The sequence below is a fragment of the Heliangelus exortis genome, chromosome 3 (assembly GCF_036169615.1).
Source record: "Heliangelus exortis chromosome 3, bHelExo1.hap1, whole genome shotgun sequence".
In the NCBI taxonomy this organism is placed as follows: domain Eukaryota; kingdom Metazoa; phylum Chordata; class Aves; order Apodiformes; family Trochilidae; genus Heliangelus; species Heliangelus exortis.
The window spans coordinates 78,691,867-78,712,736 of record NC_092424.1 but is presented as its reverse complement, the minus strand read 5'-3'; the positions used below and the strand labels follow the sequence as shown (position 1 = coordinate 78,712,736).

The following is a 20,870-nucleotide window of genomic DNA, read 5'->3' as shown; positions in this document are numbered from 1 at the left end:
ACCAAAACAGTGAACACAGAACTCAGAAGTTACATTTTACTTCCTTTCAGGTTTGAAAGTGCTCTGCTGTCCTGTGGCGAGTCTGCCCATGATAACTTTCAAAATAAAAAGCAGTGATGTTAGCTGACTACTACAGCAGGTAGATTGTCCAGTCCTCCTTTTAATGGTCTCTTCTTAATTTTAATCACAGACAGGGGTACCCCCGTTAGAGGGAATCAGAACCCAGTGCTCACATCTTCAGGACTTCCCATCAGTACATCAGAACATCAGGGTGGAAATACATACAGATTCTTTGCTGTGCTAACTGCAGATGTGCAGGATCTCAAACTTAGCAATGTAAATTCAACCTCTGAGATGCAACACCCTCCTCTGAAGCCTTATAAAAATACCAGTGCAACATAGAGCCATTTTACAAAACAATTATCTTTATAGAAAGGTATTTTAGTGGTATATGCTGAGGTAAATAATAAAAACAGACCCAACAGAGGGCATAACCAGTGTTATAGAGAACTCGGGATGAAATTTGTCCAAAAGCCCAATTTATAAAAGCTAATATTTACCTACCAGTTTTGATCCCTGGTAAGATGCTTATTGCTGTAATACTTCAAAATTATTCTTTAGTTTACAAATTGAAAAATATATGAAATTAGATCTGTATGAATGTTAAGTATTAGCTGTCACAAATTTTAAAAGGCATTGTACCAAGTTTTCTTAATTTTTTACTATCCAATTTGATTGTAGCAGGTAAATAAACTACAGCATACATTTTACCTGACACCATGCATCAAAATCACCATAAAAACTAAGTTTATCAAAGTCCAACTCCACAAGGAAAACATGAAAAAGTGCAAATTATGTCCCCAGTATTTCTGTCACAGCTGTTTTTTCTTAATATGGCATGAAAAAGGTTTACAGCATATATTAGAAAATTCTTACAAGTGTTCACCTCAATGCTTATATTTACAACATTTTGCTCAAAGTGCTCACTATATGAAAAAAACCGATTGGATAAAAATATTTAAACAGTGCTTTCTGAACGTTCAGGGAAAATTCATATAATACATCAGTCCCATTTGTTTTCCTCTTCACTCAGTGCAATGAGATGCAGAAGTCACATCAACTTCATGGAAACTTTGCTTGCCACAGTGCCAGAAAACCTCAGTTACAGTGGCATCCTTGGTGTCCCATTGGGAGTGGGTCTTTTATTTTTCTGCATGTGGCTTTGATGTTTTCGTGATCTTACTACCTTCATTCTTACTTCAAATACTTCTTGTATGGCTTTTCGAAAACAATGGAAATTGTAGTCTATTAATCCTACAGAGACAGAAATGGTTTCCATATTAATAAAGACATTTATAAAATTAGGTAGTGATAAATTGCTTCTGTTCTGCATTCAGTAAAATACCACAATGTCTCTCAAGGTCCTAATCAGTGACTTTTCCAGGCATTTTTTCTGTGCTGAGCAAAAGCACATTTGGTAAATGGAAGTAATTTAATGAGCATTGTAGTTTCAAACCATGTCAGATATTAAATATACTTATTAGACTTCAGAGAAAAAAACCCAGAAGTAGTTTATTGGGAGATAACAAAGCCTGAATTTAATAAAGAGCTTTGGAGAATGGCTCACCAGACTACAAGAAAAAATTAATATCTTTCATAAAATATGGTCTCATTTTGTAAATTAACTTTACAGAATAATTATGATAAAAATAAGAACCTGTAGTAAAAGGTTGGTTTTTTTGACAATGCATAAACTTTGAAGTGGATACTTGATAGAAATATTATGAAATAACAGCCTGTTATATTTCATCTTACAATGTAACTGAAAAATAGCACAACAGACATGCTGTTAGATTACATACATAATAGGCAGATAATATTACCATGTGAGTGGGCTGACTGTGATCCCACAGAAAAGCTGTAAAGCCATATTGGTAGTCAATCAGAAGGCTTACTGGGTGCTACAATTGTGTAATACTGCAATAGAATTTTAGAATTCTAGTACTGAGCTTATGACCTCATTCAAGGTTAATGCCATAAGCTTTCTTAACTCGAATACTGCAGTGTTTTCCACTTCAATTTCCCTAATAGGAGATGATACATATTTTAAGTGGTTTAAATCCACCATATTACACTTTGATTTTTTTTTTTCCAGGACTCTGCTTCCCTTTTCCTAGAGGTTAGACAAAATATTGTGTGGAAGTCACCAGGCACCAAAAGCTAATCTGCACTATAATACCAGAACTTTACTGTTAAAAACCCAGGCTATAGCACTAGGTGTCCTCACCTATGTAAATCTAAGAACCTGGCACAATTGTGAACAAACCCAAAAGGGTGCACATTCAACCAGGTGTATTTTCTGAAGCAGTGTTCTTAGTAGGACACAGCAAAAAAGAAAATGACAGTATCTAACATTGATTGATACTAAAGGCAATACAGATATTGAAGACAAATTCAGCCATTAAAAGTTCTATAAAATAAAAGCTGAATAGCCTGTAAAAAAAGCTGTGCAGACAGGGTATGAGTACACCATTTACAAACACACCAACACTGACTGGGGATTTAGTATCACCTGATGGGGACGTGAGCCCAGATGGTGGCTCATTCTCCCACTGCTCAGTTCTGGTCTAAGAGCATTTCACTAGGACCAGCAACTCAGTGAACATCATGCCAGTGAGCAGAGTGATCACAAACTAAACTTTCATTATTGACCTTGACCAGGGGCAGAAAGATAAACAAGAAATTTTATGTTCTTCAACTGCAAAATATGAAAGCCATCTAGTTCCCAAATATGCATATTTTAAAAAGCCTCCTTTTGAGATGGGAAAAGCAAGAGCATACTTTTTTCTGTCATCAGCTTCAATTATTTTCCCTTGGTTATGGCACACAAGCTGTTTCAAATCTGTGTGCTGGCACCAACAGGTACAAATCAATGTAAGATAAGATAAACTGACACTTTCTTCTGGTGCAGATGGAAGTTTTACTTCACTGAAGTTAAACTTTCAGATCTTTTTGTATCAAAAAGTTGTCAAAAACATTTATGAATTCATCTTATCTTAATGCCAGCACAAAAACCTCATGCCTCTAAACATGTTATTTAAGCTCTATCAAGCTGTACTTACCTTTAATACTTCTGATACAGCTAGAGATTGTTACCAGTTCATGACAACCACAGTTATTCATTAACTCACTAACATAAGGGAATAAAGTAAAGCAATGCTAGTAGAGGGAAAAATACCTTTTCTCTCAAAACTTTCTTCTCTGACAAAACAAACAAGAGCAAGGAATTTTGTCACCTCTTTTAAATAAAGGACAGTTGTGTTGTTCAGTTTTATGATTGCCATTGATTCTTTGTCATAAGGAGTTCCAGTGCCATCATCTTTAAGCCTAAGGGGAAATATTCAACAAACAAACAAACAAACAAACAAACAAGAGAAGATCAGCTACTAAAACGAGCTAACAGAAGTAATCCCATGCTGGTTCTTTCACCAGATAATCTCAAAATTTTAAAATTTTCATTTTAACCTTTCATGGAGACTCTTCTTCAAACTACACACTGTAAACTAAGACAACAAGAGATTTATCCACACACCAAATCTTAAATCTGGGGCTAGAAATCAGGTTGTTTGGTTACTATGTACCTGAACTGGAGCCCTATTTTTTTTTCCTCTATCATAGAATCATAGAATTGGCTGGGTTGGAAGGGACCTCAGAGATCATCAAGTCCAACCCTTGATTCACTACTGCTGCAGTTACCAGACCATGGCACTGAGTGCCACATCCAGTCTCTTTTTAAATATCTCCAGGAATGGAGATTCCACCACCTCCCTGGGCAGCCCATTCCAATGCCTGATCACCCTCTCAGTTAAGAAATTCTTTCTAATGTCCAACCTAAACCTCCCCCGGCACAACTTGAGACCGTGCCCTCTTGTCTTGCTGAGAGTTGCCTGGGAAAAGAGACCAACCCCCCCCTGGCTACCCCCTCCTTTCAGGGAGTTGTAGAGAGTGATGAGGTCTCCCCTGAGCCTCCTCTTCTCCAGGCTGAACAGCCCCAGCTCCCTCAGCCTCTCCTCATAGGATCTGTGCTGGAGTCCCTTCACCAGCCTGGTTGCCCTCCTTTGGACCCGCTCCAGCACCTCAATCTCCTTCCTGAACTGAGGGGCCCAGAACTGGACACAGGACTCAAGGTGTGGCCTCACCAGCACTGAGTACAGGGTCAGAATCCCTTACTTGGACCTGCTGGCCACACTGTTCCTGATACAGGCCAGGATGCCATTGGCCTTCTTGGCTACCTGGGCACACTGTTGGCTCATGTTCAGCTTCCTGTCAATCCAGACTCCCAGGTCCCTCTATCCTCAACTATTTGCCACAAGGTTTTTGTTTGTTGTTTTGTTTTGCTTTTAATCAGTGTATTATATTATGACTTTATCTGAAAGTTGGTACTGATAACTCCAAATCTTGTAATCTTGCTTAAGCAGTGGCATCTGAGTGATAGTTGAAGCCATCATAAGACTTCCTTCATGAGATATTGGCTTTTGCAACATCAAGAAAAGAGATTTCTCCTTTACAGATGATGTGTCACAGTGATCACTTTATTAGTATTACACCTTGTAATTTTACTCTCATTCCTGAATGCACAGAGATCTTGTTAAATGAATGACTATCACCAACTTCTCAGAAAAGTTAGTATCAATAATACATGAAGGTAGCAACTTCCACAGATGCTCCAGGAACAGAGGACAAGGAATAAATGGTATCATCTCTTTAGTCTATAGCTACAAACATGGCAAGCAGATTTCTGGTGATAAATGCTAAATGGTTATACAAAGACAATAGCAGAGTGACATTTTGTGAATAGAGTGCTCTACAAGTGGAGTTGTGCAGATAATAATTAAATCCAGTCTTTTTAACTACAGAGCAGCATCTTTCTCTGGGCAAAGACAATGCCACAGAATCAGCATTCTCTATGGTATACCTCTCTAAAATAGAAATTATTGTACAGTTACTGAAGTGACCAACTCCAAAATCTGAAACATAATGCAGAATATACAAATTCAAGAAATTTCAGAAGGGTATTCAACAGTTTGATTTTCTTTTGAAGTTCTATTATTGTACATCTCTACCACTATGACTGTCCCTCACACCTTCTCCACGAGTGCAAAAAGCCTATCAATGGTTACAAATGCAAACCACCAAAGAATAGCACACTCAGCATGCTGCAGTTTAGCATCCAAGTCTATGCATTTATATGCAATAATTCCCAATATGGTCCTGCTTTTCCCAGGAATAGCTGGCATTACATTTGGCCAAGAGACTAGCCATTTAAAACAACTTGTAAGGAGATGTACATGCTACCCCAGGAGATCTTCAGTTGCTGATGTACAAGACAGGAAACTGAAAAAAAACCAAAGAAACCCAATAAAAGCAACCACAAAGGTCATATAGAGAAAAGAGGACAGAGTGCTGAAGCAGGAGTGAAGCAATTCTCTGAGAAGCCACTAGCTATTAAAGTAAATAAAACTAAATATGGCACCAAGAAAAGTTAATGTTTACTTTCATTTTAGGTTTTTTACTTCCTACTTCTTCCTCCACATAAAGTTATTTGCATAGAAAAAGGAAGATGTTCACAAAAGAGGCTGGGCAGGGAACAGTGTTTGTTGCTGGCAGGGGATCTGTACCTCAGCCTTTTTTTCTCCTCCTCCCCTGTCCTGACAAATTACACATTCTCATTATTGTTTATACCCACATCATTCTCACGTTGAGGCTGTTCAGACTCTACATTTTTCGAAAAACATTAACAATTTACTTACCCATATATACAAGAAATGTCAATCACAACATCTATCATATCACAGCAGAGCTCATAAGTTTGCATATCCACTGGAGTACTGTCCGTTGCAATATAGATCTTACTGACTACATCAAATAAAAATGCTTTTTCAATCCCAGAATTCTGTTTAAGAAAAAAAGAAAAAAAAAAAAGAAAATGGAAGCCATCTTTTCAAGTTAATAACAGGCTTTTTTATTCCCCTATTTGTCTGTTATACAAAAAACTAGGCTGAAGAAGTGGAAATTAAACTGTAATCAACCTCATTTTGAAAGAACATACACACAGCACTCTCATATTTGTAGCAAACCCTGATGCTCACAGACTTTCCAACAGTTTCTGCCTCTGAGCAGCCATAACACCAAGTTACACTCGAAAACTTCTCCTCTCTGGAAAACATCTGGAGATTACATTTATTTTCATTGGAAAATACAGGGGTGCAGGGCAATGGGGAGGCTCTTCCAATATCAAGCTTTTGCTTGATAAAGTTTATATTTGCTACAGCAGACATTAAAAGAGAGTTATTTTTTTAGAGTTATTTTAACTGGACGTGTAAGAAAGTAGAAATAAGAAAGAAAGTTGATGGACAAAGAAGGCCATAGTGCTCAGAAACTAAATGAAACTGAGACCTTGTCTCATCGGGGTATGGAGTTTTTTCAGTGTCAGGCTCCTTAGAAGATCTTTTAGGATCACAGGAGAAAGACCACTGTTTTGATGGTGCTCTTTCAGCTTTCATGTAGCACTGGCAGTTAAACCCACGTTTATGATGCTAGGCTTGCTAATGTGATGACAGCTGTGTTCCTGACATCCTGCCAAGCTGATTAAGACTCTCTGCATACTGTAGATGTATCCTATTCACAGCTCCCAGAGGCCAGCCAGGAATGCTACCTCATACTCATTACGTAGACAAGTAAACTGCCATAGAACTCTGCTTCCTGGAAAAAGAGGAAAAACTGTGTACTGTTTAGCTGAAAACAGTAGGTTTGCTTGCTGGTATCAATGGACTGTACCCAGGCAGCTGTCCCAGCAGGATCACAAAGGGCGATTTCCCAGTGATGTTAAAGCTCATGCTATTAAAATACACTTCAAAATCCACAAGGAAGAAAAGCACCTTTCTCCCATCAAACTGAATTTTCCCCATATATGGGCTTCCCTTCTTAATATGGCTTGGGATTGCCCAAGTGGTGGTTTTGTTAACCATCAAAAAACACTGAAAAACAGTACCAAGTTTTAACAGCTTCAGCTCCCGTTGCAGTTGTAGAACATTTCCTTTTCTCTTTCTTTTGTATATCAACTATTTAACAGAGTTAAGAGCCTAAAATGATCCTCTCACTTACTAAATTTCCTGAAATAGGTAGCAAAATTTTAACCCTGGTTATACTATTGAATGATGACCAGAAATATTTTTGGCATTTTCTTCTTAAAAAGGCTTAATTCTGCCATAATTGCACACACAACTAAGACTGGAAACAGCAAAGTATAGAGGCAAATTTCTTGCATTTCATTAGAGAAAAGACTCTGAGTGACATATTTCTGAAATTCACTAATAAAAGGAATACTCAAAACCAAGTACACACTGGGTATCTTAGGTACATGGGCTGAAGCATAGGATGTACAAGCAAAGCCTCAGAAAACTGTGTCTGCTGAGCCTGAAGGAAAGAAGGCTCACTGCCATCTAGAAATAACTAATGTAAGAGTGCACAAAAGACAGAGCCAAACTCTTCTCTGAGCTACAGTGAAGGACAAGAGGTAAAAAGAGCAAGCTGGAATTCCAACTTGATACAGAAAAAAAAATAATTCAGCATGGTGGTGGTGAAGCACTGGGAGTATGCTGATCTCAGGGGTTGTAGAGTTTCCACTCCTGCAGACACACAAAGCTGTACACAGAAAAAATGTACACAGAGCTATTTTGGTTATTCTGGCCATGTGCAATAGGGTTTTTTTTTTGTTGTTGTTTTTTTGTTTTGTTGTTTTGTTCTTTGTTTTTTTTTTATCTCTAAATAATAATTCTGACAGCACCTCACATACTTCAACAGGTGCTGTCAAATAAGACTAATCACAAGATTTACCTGTAAATCTCATGTAAATATATAGCTGTAATTCATAGCCAAAACACATACTTGAAATACGAGTCATTTTACACGAAAAAAGTTGGAATTCAAGCCCTGTAGTGTCATTCATGAGGAGACTATTATAAAATTTTCTACAGAGTGATAATTTCAGCTGTACAGGTAAGATGTACCTTAAATTCTTAGAATGCCAGCAACAATATAATAACAATTAACAATGAGAAGTGACTTTTCCATCTCAGAGCTCCAGCTGCTGCAGCCTGCCTGGACTTGCAGTGACAATCTGAAAGGTTTTCATATTGAGATGTTTGGCGTGCCAGATGTTACACCTGCTGGTAAGGGCAAAGCTTGCTGTTTTAACTAAAATTATGCTTATTTTCAGTTGAAACTAATACATCGTGGTAGGACCTGCTGAGAAACTGGCACCTACTTGTTTCTGATGAACTTTGTGTAGTGAAAGAAACCTCAGCGAGAAGGTAGGATGGCCCGAGAGGAGAAGTAACCACTAAACTATGTACCCACAAAACTTCACAGATTTCATTTGCAAAGGTTTTTAGCAACAATGAATTTGCCAGGATGTTTGTGACAAAACTGCTCAAGGGAAAAAAAATACCAGTGGTAACAGTAATTTGTAGTTGTTGTTACTAGGTTAAAATACACTATTCAAAGAGACATTATACCACTAACATTCAGGAAAAATGACAGTAAGAAATCAGCTGTTCCTGTTATTAGAGAAGGAGGGCTCCTTATTAAAGAAGCAAAGGCCAGCAGCTGCCTTATGCAACTGAATTAAATGCTGCCAATGAGAGCAGGGACAGAATAAGCAATAGTCATCTATGACACAACCCACGGTCTGGAAAGAAGATGCAATATGAGCTTAAAGCTCTGTCAAGCATTCTGAATTGATACAAGAGTATTCCATAGCTAACCTGAACCAAGTGAGTCTTTGTAAAATATAATCTGCAACAAATATTTGAGATTTTATTCTGGATAGATAAAACCCATGAAGCAGCTGAAATTCAAACCATGCTATTCAACTATACTGTGTTGGATGTAGAAAACACTTTCTATTATATAAATAGAATGGGTTCAATAAAACTAGAAGTATTACTTCAATCCCTAGCTTAGGTAAGTGGGCCTATTTTTCTCCTTTCTGAAAAGATGAAAGGTTAGCCAGGATTTTGCCCTAAAAAGTAATTTTTAAAAGAACTTACAGGGTATCACCAGTCTCAGTTAGGAATTAATTTTGGATACTTATTTAAACAAGTCTTGTAGCAAACAGCAGATGTACTGAATTAATTTTAATTTAAAATACTGCATTTAAAGCATACTACTACAGATTATGAAATTTAAACCATTAAATAGCAAAACTGTACTTAATTTTATTTTTTCCATGATAACTCATTGTTTTTGGTTTTAACACATACTTTTTAATATCTATCAAGAAAACTCCAGCAACCCTAAAATGAAAATTCATATTCCTGTGTCAGACAACTTGTTTGCTTGGTAAGTCCATGGTAATTAAAAAACAGACATCTTTCTATATGAAGCTGATAAAGAGTGTTAGTCAGGTACAATTTACATTGGTTTTGAATGCCAAACCAACTTCTGTTTTGTGCTTTACAAGCAGTTTCATTGACGAATGCAGAACCAGTATTATCACCGCAATGGTTCCTCAGACATTCAAGCACTGTGACACTACCAAGTTAGGCAAAAACCTGCTGCAAACATAAGAGTGATCACAGATCTATTTTTGTAAATGTTGGAAGTCTTCATGGCATAAATGAAAGAAAATCCTCATGAATACTGCAGCAAAACTGAAACTGGAACACCAACACACCCACACTTTGGAACTGAACACAGTGGCTTCCTGAGGCAAGGCTTGACCAAAATCCATGTCAAGATTTGCTACCACCAAGTTGCTGAAGACATAACTGATAACTAATTCTGTGCTGGAGAAGGATGTTTATTCTTCCTTTGGCTCCAAGTAGAGTCATTATGAGTCTCCTGCCTACAGGCAGCAGCTAATTATAAAAACAGACAGTGAGCATGCTGACGACATAGTGATACCACTATGCCTTGCTCTAGGTCACTAACAAACTGGGTTTTGCTCTATTTGGAGCTAAGAAACAGTCTAAGACTGTTTACCCTACTGAATAGGGTAACTCCCTCATTCCTTTTGGACTTTTGAATAATTAGAAAGATTTGATTTTCCTTACAAATTACATCTGATATTCTAGATATTATTGAACCTGCCTTCTGGGTGTTCCAATCACAAGCAAGTCTCACCAGTCATTGAGGAAGCAGCTTGTGCTCGAGTCACCTGGTGGTCTGGCAGAAATTCTTCAGCATTCTTCAGCAGAATTCTTCTTCAAACAGTGAGGAGACCCCATACAGAGATCTGACTCACAACATGAGTGATTGGGGTGACTGGCCCCCAGAGGACTATCATTCAGACAGCTTTTTCTTCAAGACTGCATAGCATGTTCAATATCCAGTTGCTCTAGAACTGTTGTCATCACTCCTTCATTACCCTTCTGATCTAAGTGGAGTTCAAGACTGGGTGCTAACTGGTGCATGGTCCAGCCATTTTTGCAGAAACAGATCTCTGTACCATTCATTATCAAACAGCCTCATAGTAAGAAAGTTTTGAAAAGACCTTCTTCTAATCCTAGTTCTTCCTTTCTGCAACACATCCATCATTTCTTTCTTTTTATTTTCACACCCTACACTGAGAAACTGTGAAGGCTAGTTTTATCTTACAGGCCATTATATGATATTAAATAATTTCATTACTTCAAAATCACAAAAAAAAGGCACAACAGAAGACCTTGTTTGGGAATTGAGGCTTGACAAATTAATGCTATATGCAAGGTGCAAAATCAGAATACCATAAGAAAAAGTGCAGGAGCCACTACAACCACCATAAGGGGGAGTTCCCCCTTTTCACAGCCTACTCACTATGTTTGCCTTTCCTTATGGCCAAATGTTCCCATCTTTTTATGTCAAAACAGAAGGATGTCAGACTCCTCCATGACCTGCTTTTAACTAAATTAAACAGTGCATTAATCTGTGTCATAGTGACTCAGACAGGGAACAAGTGTCAAAAACAGTAAGAAGGAGAGGAAGGGAACACACACACAGGAACAGTGGAACAAGCAATTACCTCTACAGTGCTAACAAGCCTCTAGATACCCAAGGCTCCCTAACTGACCTGCTTAACTATGGAAGCTGTGAAAGTTGTGACTCCACCTCTAAAAATTTAAAGACAAGCAAGATTTTCTTAAATGGGTTAAACTTCAATACAAAGTAGAATTAATTCTAGGGAGCTCTACAGAGTAGGTCAGACTAGATGACGATCCTTGAAGAATTTATTTAGAGAAATCACAAATTTTAAATATTACTTAAACTAATGCATGCAGCACAGACCTTTGCAACATTCAGATTAAGGTATGAACAGAAAAGTGATGGCTGCTAACCCACTTCATGAGGTTCAGAAATACTATGAGTACCTCAGCAGCTCAGCAACACTGTTTAATTGACAGGAAGGTGTGGCCAAGATGGATGTGGATGTGTTTCAACTAATTTTTTACAATTGCTCTGAGAGTTCACATTGCTCATAATCTCTCAGAAGGCAGCAGAGTATATGAACATGCATGTTGGACATAGCCAGATCTACAGACAAAGTATATAACAAGTACTTACAGAAATAAAGATGTTAAGCAGGTTTTCCAGTGTTGGGAGCTGTGGAATCAGTTTCTGTACCACTTTGCTAAATGCTTCAAATATAGAATGATCATATATGCTTGTCAGATAAAAGCTGGAAAAAAACGTCACCACATTTTCCTTTTAGCCACATACTGTGAACATGATGTACCTTTCATAATATGAGTGAAATGAAATATTATCAAACAGCAAGTGCCTACACTTATGCAATTACCCCTTGTGATCAAAAGTCACATGTTACGATTGAAGCACAGGACTTCATTTCTATTAAAAAAACCCCAACCTTAAACACTGCAAACTAGACCTCAATGTATAACTTCATGATGCAGCTCCCACCTTGGTATTCTTGCAAAAATATTTTTCAATTTGCAGGAAAGGACTATTATCACTGAGTATATCTGTCATTATCTACTTTCTGAAAGCTGTGGACCCATTTATCAATGCAGACAAGCTGTTAAGGGCTCTAAATAGAACGTATGTTCATGGAGCAGGTTGCTCTTTTTTATGTATCTGTACTTGGCTTTAAGTGCTAAGAAAGACACGACAACTTTACGTCCTCTAGTTTTCAGCCTGCAGAAGTCCACTGTTGTTCATTATTTGCTACAAGAAGAACCTGCATTACCAGCAGACGTAAGGCAAAAATACAGCACCTGTCATCCCAAGTGGCTCCAAGAAGGCTACAGAAACGAGACCTAGTGACTTGGAGGGGACTGTGAGGCAGAGAGGTTTCAAAAAAGGCAAAAGTGATGTAAGAAGCACAAACACTCTCCTGGCTGGAGCTCTGTTTGTTGCTGCCAGTGTTCAAGCAACTTTTTTCAAGACAGCAGCTTCAGCAAAAACTGATATGACTCCGGTGTTTTTGTCACCTATTTATAAGCACATCTCCTCTCTGTCTTTCCCTCCAAGACAGCAATCAGCAATAAGATACTTTGCTGGGTTCAGGTCAAACACAATGTCTCTGATTCTCCTTTTCCTTCATATATCAAAAGCTTGTTGCCTGCTACTTCAAGGGAACAGAAAATGGTAACTTGTCAAATAAGCTACTCTCCTCTTTAGAATTCTCTGCACAGCAGCTGTTCTCACCTGAGGTGAATCTTCTCCAATCCAGCATCTGCAAGGTCATCATTTGCCCTCTGGTGAATATCTCTTTGTGTTTCAATCTTGTGATCATCAGATAAACCATCCACTTTATGGATAAAGATTTCAAAGTTGATATCTGGATTCACTTTGTAGGCTCTGGTCACAGTAAGATGCAGCCGAGCTAATGCTTCCATATAATCATCCTAATGAAGTAAAAAGAAAAGCTACAACCACAGGAAAGTTCTTAAAAAAAACCCACACATATATACAATTTTATAATGCTTACTTTTACATAATGCTACAGTTCCAACAACAGCTTTATTTTTTAATTTCTTATAAGTACAAGCCTGAGCCTACATCCAGCATGAGCATCAATCTCATTCTGTCAGCACTAGGAGTTTGAGCAATAACCTTGAGATGTTAAAGCAAATTAGCTAACTTTTGAACACACTGCAGAAAGAGATTAAAATCAATCAAGTAGCTCTTCAAGTTTTATAATGTGTTTGTGATGTAAGCTATTTCTTTGCTTTGGAAAAAATCTGTGCTTCTCAAATAATTTGTCTATTGCTGAAGGAAGAAAAGAAAAAGGCAGCCTAAACCCCCCTTTTTTACCTGAGAATCAATAACAAATATCAGTGCTCCAGTGCCTCTGAAAATCATCTCATAGTCAAATGTAGGGTCAAAGAAGTCAATCTGCCCAGGAAAATCCCATATCTGAAAGTTGACAAAGGAGCTGTTGGAAACATCCTCTCTGCAGATCTTGTTTGTGCTCTCCAAGAAGAGAGTCTCATTCGGTGACATTTTGTGAAAGACAACTTTCTGAATGGAAGATTTCCCACTTCTTCTCAATCCCATGAGCAGGATTCTTGGTTTAACTTCAGTACTGAAGGGATCATTGAAATCCAAAACTGAATAAAATCACACAAGAAGAAAAGCATTATACTATAGCAATATGATTAGTAACTGCTGGATGACATGCATTTGACATTTATTTCCATGACATTTTTACTTGGATATATGCAAATGTTACCAATTTTTAAGCTTAGGGAGCAGTGCTACAGGCATTCTAACTTGAATTATTTGCCCCTTAGCTATACTATCAGAAAACCTACTTCTCACCTGTAAGACTGAGACTGCAAAAGTCTTGCTGACTCAGTCTGTGAAAAATGTGCTACCATACACAGCCATCCTAAAATACCAAATTTTACTCTAATACTATCCTGCATATATTCTAACCAGACTTTAAAATAATAACATCCTTGTCAATTGATATGTCACCTAAGAGTACAAGAGCTTCCTTGATCCAAAACAAAACAAAAAAAACCCCAAACAATTTAAAAAATATATAAATAAAAAAAATCACACATCCCAGGAGCTACAGGAAGAAGACAACTCAGCATACAGACAACTCCTCTGTGCTGGGACTTACAAGACAATACTGAGCTCATGAGGAGTCCTATTCTAAGGTAGATGGGATTTGACCTGCTGTTGAATAATTTGTGTTACCATCTGTAAAAGTTTGCTATCTGATAAGTAAGATCACAGAATATCCTCTGTCTATTTGCAAAACCAAGGCCTGGGAACACAAGTGACTTCATTGTGTTACCTACCCCCCAGTTTGAAAGTGAAACAACAAACCAGCACATTATAGTACTGATGCAGTTATATTAGCACAAAGGTAGTAACAGGAGTAAACTGCAGTGTTATTATCTGTAAGGACATGAATGTATAGCTATCCACACTTGTAAGCACATCTACTTGTGGTCCAGGTATCTCTAAGCAGAACAGCTATGATAATCTCGATTGCTGCATTTAGTTGACTTAAAACTTGGAAAGATCCAAGCTGAAAACAGTAGATGTAAAAAAATCAAACACCTTTGACATACTGCCACAGCATCAAACACAAGCAATGCAAAAGAAAAAAAAAATTAGTTGTCAGTGCAGATAAATTTTGAATTGCTGAAAAATGGCACACGTTAGTTCATACACATCCTTTCTGCATTTGTCCTGCATACTTTAAGTGATCAAATTTACTCCAAAATATGAAAATATAAACAAAAAAACCTTAGCAGCAACAATTCCAACCTGTCAATTTTTTATATTGCCTTATGTGCTGAGAAACAGAAAACTTGAACAAATCCTTTGCCTTGGAGCATATTTTCCAGCTGGGGGAGACGACTGCATCCACTGTCTCGTGTTTCTCAAGCTTCATTCACAGCTTTCAGAAACATAAGATCAGGCTATGCCTGTCAGGAGGGCACAGAACCTTGTTCTGTTTTCACCTCCTAAGCCTCAGTTCCACAGATTTAGGGCTTCTCAAGTAAAGGTCTTGCAGCGTTAGCATGAAACATCCCCTGGCACCATCTACTGGCTTGTGAGTGCTTACACCACGCCGGGCGGGTCCGTGTCACCACCGTGACAGACTGACTGACTGACTGACTGACTGACACGGGGTTGGAAACTCGGTATTGGTGGGATCTTAATTTAAATAGATGATAAAGGCCGCGGTAGGTATTACCACTTACTGTTATCTTGTTAACTATCACACATGAAACACTGCAAGGCTGGAGCAGGGCACAGCTGGAGCTCCTTCAAGCAGGACAGCGACAGGGAACAGCTGGAAAAATCTCATTCTCCCAAGGTAGCTTCTGCTGATCCACAGACAAGTTTAGGAACTGCAGTCAACACACTGCTATCTTTTCCCATCCACCTGAACAGTGATATTACCCTCCTGTGGCTCCAAGAAACACCTGTCTATAATACCTCACACCTAGACAAGAATAATAAACAACCTGCTTAAGCCAAGGTAACAGTATTTTAGGTTTTGGGGGTACAGTCTTGCTGATAAAGCAATCATAGAATCATAGAATTGGCTGGGTTGGAAGGGACCTCAGAGATCATCAAGTCCAACCCTTGATCCACTCCCGCTGCAGTTACCAGACCATGGCACTGAGTGCCACATCCAGTCTCTTTTTAAATATCTCCAGGGACGGAGAATCCACCACTTCCCTGGGCAGCCCATTCCAATGCCTGATCACCCTCTCAGTTAAGAAATTCTTTCTAATGTCCAACCTAAACCTCCTCTGGCACAACTTAAGACCGTGCCCTTTTGTCTTGCTATTCAAAGGTCCAGGACATAGCAGTGTTTCCTCCACCTCACTCTCTTCTGTAATGTACACGTTTTTCCACAGCAGCCAAATGTATAGTCACAATTTCATTCATGTACATATATCCATACATCATGCAGTTGCCAACAAAAAGGAAAGAAATTTACTCCAAGCTTTGCAAGAACTAGTTTAAATAAAATACCTTTCATGGAGGCAAGCAGAATCAGTCTTCTCATTGAGGCTTTATTGCATGTTTTAAAAAATTTTAAAAACTCCACATTGATCTCCACGCAAAAGAACTTAAAAAGTCTCATCTACTAAGGACTTGTACTTTGTGTCCCCTTCTTCTCCCCACCACAATAACACCAACTTCCCCTGTATGTCTTATGACATATCCTCCAAATAACAGATATGACATGCTGTGGCTGATCTGGAGCTCAAAGCATCCTGTTGGCCAGGATGCCACACACAACTGCTCGCCTTGTCCTCTGGAAAGGACACTTTCACTTGGGTCTCTCTTCTGAATGCCATTTTTCATCAAGCTTGTGGGAACTTAGTCATCTTTGAGGTGTATTTCACTCAAATTTGGCTGAAGGTGGACAGCAGTTTCCAAAGTCCTGACCGGTAATGAGACATCCAGAAGACAGGATACCTTCCTAACTCCCTTTTCTTTAAGAAATAAGTTAAAAACTCACATGCATCTAAAAAAATATATTTAAAATACCTTGAAGTTTTAGTTTGATGTTGTATTAAATTATTCCATGTTAAGAATTTATGGACTGTAATACTTAATAGAAATTGTTTTATATTAAACCCATACTAAAAAAAGTACAGTTGCAAGTGCAAAAGGAGTTACTGCTGAGAAGAATGAACACCAGCTCTTCTGCTAGTAAGACTGTTACTTAGCTTTGAAATCCTGCCAGTTCAAAGACAGGGAAATGCAAATGAGTATCATCCAAACCTGACTAGATAGCAAGGCTGCTGTGCCACTTTCCTCTGAGACAGAGTTAAGAGATTACCTTATATGTAAAGGAATTGGACGATGCACTGCCTGCCCACATTCCTTTGCAGAGTACATGACAACTCCTTCTTTAATTTGCTGCAGAAATGCCAGTAGATATATCACTGCAACTTCCCAGACTAGGTTACTGAGTGAGATCATAATATGCCTAGGAGAAACACTAAACTTTCCTCTATTCTGTCATAGGAAAGATAATTTTCCCTATTGGGAGATGCAACACATTTCCTGCTTCATTCACTTTTGTAAAGAGCAAATGTTATAGAAGGCCAGTTTCTAATGCATATCAACAGTCCTTCATACTTCAACTCTTCCAAGCAGACATAAGGAACAGAAATCATGCTGCTTAGAGTCCATATCCTTTGGAGTATTCACAAATTAAACTTAACAAACCCAAAAGCACTTTCCCCATAGAGAAGCATTCAATTTCTTACAGAATTTCTTTAATTTCAGCTGTGTCCTTGCTTGTAGAGTGCAATTTGAGGGCATTGCAAAATGCAGAAGAATCCAGCTCTGAGAAGTTAATTGAGAACAGCATGTAGTAGTCCTGGCCTGTCTCACCAGAGTGCACCATACAGAATGAATACTTTAATGTCTCCACCACACTATTAGAAATAATCATTGATAACTAGAACAGTTCTTGAAGCCCACCCTGAACTCATCATCTACTGCAATTAGTTGTCAAGGCAGGTGACTATTAGTGATTCACAAGCAAGTGTGATGGGGATGTCACGTGAGAAGGTGCATTTCTAGATCTCACCAGCGTTCAAACATCCAAATAAAGCAATGCAGTTCATCTGCTCAAGTGATGTCAAGCCAAAAAAAAAAAAAAATTTTTTTTTTTGAAGTTTAAATTCTTCTTTCTGTGTAAAGGAGAATTAGCAGTCCAAATGTTCCACTCATGTACCTTCAAGCCCATTGATCTAGTAGCATTTCCAGTACTACTGTGATTGTGACATGTGCAGCACTTTGGAGTGCTGTCAAGACAATAGTCTTACAAAACACACAAAATTAAAACCTTCAAAGCTAACAGATGGCCTGAGTCTGAAGAGTTAACAGAAAAAGCTTATATGCAATCAAGAAAGCTGTTCTGCTACCATGGGTTCATAAACACTGCAGAAATGCCTGTTGGGAAGAAATTCTTGTGGCTGAAGAAAAGACTCAGAACCAGAAGACCTGGTTCCACTCTGCCACAAATACAGCACTCTGCAATGATATGACTTGAAGCTACTTCCTTGGACATTCTGCAGAGGGTTTCCTTCTGTTTCCTTCTAAATGCTTTTTAATTGCATATATCAAAAATACGACTAGGCTTTATGGAAACTAAGTGCTTCAAGGTCTCTGAATGTGACCCCATGCGTAGAGTAAAAAGACAGAGGACAAGTTAACACTGTTTCAGCACTTAGGCTGGAGACAACAAACCAGTATGGGGTGAAAGATGACTAATACAAAGTTTTGAAATCTCCCATATGCCTATAAGCATAAATAATGTTTTTACTTTTAAGTCTGGCTTCTCCCTTCACTTTCAACAACCATGCATTGAAGCTGTTCTCCGTATATTGCCCTTTCTGTTCTTTCTTTGTAGACAAGTGGAGACTGTGACAATGAATTTTGGACTACTTACTGTACTGTCTAGGAAGACAGAGGACAAAAACTAGAAAAAGAAAAGCTTCTTGCCCCGCAGCCCAATGTTAGATACATAAAACACAGACCCAGATCCCAACCCTCTTCATTACAGATGGTCTATGCTTCTTTCTCCAGAGACTTCAGAATGACAGAGAGAGCCAGGGAGGAGATCTGGAATGTGAAAATGGCCCTTTGTTTTAATCCTGCATAAAAAAGGTCCCTGCATGGACTGTCTTCTCCTGCTGTCCAGGATATAAAGGTCAGTTTCTGTTACGTTCAATATTTTGGTGCTACTATGAAGACACAGTTGAAATTTTTAGCAATCTAATGAAATCCCTATTGAAAAATATCCAAACAAACTCCTCTGAGGACAGAATAGGGATTACTTCTCTCCAGTGAATGCTGTTAATTTAGTGCTAAAGAAATACTTTTTGCATCAAAATAAGGGCAGTTTCAGGAAAGACTTTAATTAGTCACAGCTACAGCTGTTACATCCTACCATTCCCACAGCCCCAAAGCACTGACCTACTCTCCCCTTTCCCAAAACTGCCTTAGTGAATGTGGTATCCCCCATGGCAGCCTGGAGGACAGTGCCTTTAAGGAAAAGGGACCCATGCATGCTAATAATCAAAGTAGCCTCAAAACATGTGGCATTTTATCATGCTCTTATAAAAAAAAAGCAATTCTTATTTTCACCCCGAGATATTAAGAGTTCTTCAAGCTCCTCTGGGAAATATGTCTCAGAAGAATGAATTCAGGCTCTGAATGAAAGCAACAGGCTCTGAGCTGGCATTGCCTCTTTTTACTGAATGGGGCTGCTTTTCCTGGTAAGCCTGTCCTTCCTAGCATCACCATCCACGCTGAGGGCTAGACAGCAAGTGACGCGGGGCTTCATCTGCACAGACAGACGGACAGCAGACATTTACCGGAGCCTGCCACTGTGGGGACTGACATCCACAGCTGCAGAGTGGCCCTGGGCACAGAGCTGCGTGTCGCCGCTGCCTTTTATAGCCTGACACCCAACCTCCCCCCCTACCTCTTTGGCACACTCAACTCTGCCACTAATATTAGTGGCCACTAATAACTAATAACTCGCACCACGCATGGAAAATACTGAAAGTTTACCCACCACCACCACTTCGCCTGCACTTGAGCCTCCTCCCCAGTTTCTCGCTGCTATCTGTCAGCCCTGCTCCCGCTCTCTCTGACCCCAGTCCTGTCCCCGTCCTCTCCCCCAGTCACCCCCGCAGCATCCCCACTCAGCCCAGCCCCTTACCACCACCCCCCGTTCCCAGCCAGGCCTGACATCCCTCCCGACGCCTCGGCAGCCCCACACCCCTCTCTCCCCTGCTCCCTTCGTGTCTTGCTCGCTCTCGCCGTGCCCCACTCCCCGAGGGACCCTCGCCTCCTCCCTGACCCACATCCAAACGCGACCAGGCCGACCCTCCCGGCAGCCGAACCGAACCTCCCCCACCAGCGGCCCCATCCCGCCCGCCACGTCCCTGCCTCACCTCGGCCCCCGCCCCGCCTTCCTCCCCCCCCCAAGTCTGCGCACACGGGGCTGGCCCTGCCCCGCACCTCGCTCACCCCGCACCCGCACTCGCTGCCGGCCGCTGACCCATAGCCCGATCCAGGGCCGGTACTTGCCACCTCCCCGGTCCTTCGGGAGCAGCCCCCGCGTCCCGCAGAGGCCGCGACACCGCTCCCCTCCGCCCCCCGGTGCCGGTGCCGCTGTGCCCGCCGCGGGTGGCACTCACATGCCTCATCGCCGCCGCTCTCCGCGTCCCCGTCCGAGAAGGACTCGGCCCCGTCGGCATAGCCCGCCAAGCCCACGATCTCCTCCTCCTCTTCCTCCTCCTCGTCCCCTTCCTCCTCCGCCGGCAGCTTCCTGGGCACCTGGCTCATGCCGGCCGCGCTCCCGCCGGGGCTCCGAGGGCCCCTCTGCCTCCGGGCGGCCTCGGGGCACGCCTGGCCGCGGGGGGCCCAGGTGCCGCGCTGGCGCCCTGCCCCGCCGCCACTCCCCGCCGCCGCTGCCCTCCCCCGCACGGCGCTCGGCGGAGAGCGCGGCGCAGCCTGCCGGCGGGGCGCGGAGCCGAGCAGAGCGGAGCGGGCGGGGGAGGCGGCGGCGTGACCCGCGTCACCTGACGCGGCCGGTCACGGGCCGCCGGGGCCTCCGCGCCCGCCGCTGGCCCAGGCCCGGGGCCGGGCCCGGCGCCGCCGCTGGACACCACGGTGCTCACCAGGCGGGCGCTGCCGCTGCCGCTTCCTGGCCCGGCCTCGCTTTCCCTCGCCGCCCTGCGTGGGCCTAGAGACGCCCGCGGATGGCTCACACGAGGCGCTGCCTGTGGCGTGCGGGGGGGCAGGGGTGGGTGGGTGGGTGAGTGAGTGAGTGGAGGGGCGGCGGCCAGCGTTGCCTC

At 41.0% G+C, this 20,870-nt stretch overlaps 1 protein-coding gene across 2 annotated transcripts; it reads right to left on the bottom strand.

Annotated features, from left to right (window-relative positions):
- Positions 1 to 140: 140 nt before the first annotated feature.
- RRAGD (Ras related GTP binding D) lies at positions 141 to 20,562 on the bottom strand. 2 transcript variants are annotated; one of them, XM_071741343.1, is made up of 7 exons: positions 20,211 to 20,562; positions 13,315 to 13,610; positions 12,706 to 12,905; positions 11,602 to 11,716; positions 5,811 to 5,953; positions 3,239 to 3,387; positions 141 to 1,314 (listed from the first exon to the last, which is right to left on the bottom strand). In XM_071741343.1, the coding sequence occupies exons 1-7, from the start codon at positions 20,356 to 20,358 to the stop codon at positions 1,163 to 1,165; spliced, it is 1,203 nt and encodes a 400-aa protein (XP_071597444.1). In that variant the 5' UTR covers positions 20,359 to 20,562; the 3' UTR covers positions 141 to 1,162. The 2 variants fall into 2 exon arrangements, with proteins under 2 accessions (XP_071597444.1, XP_071597443.1); XM_071741342.1 differs by having other exon boundaries at positions 404 to 1,314; positions 20,215 to 20,354.
- Between the last annotated feature and the right edge of the window lie 308 nt (positions 20,563 to 20,870).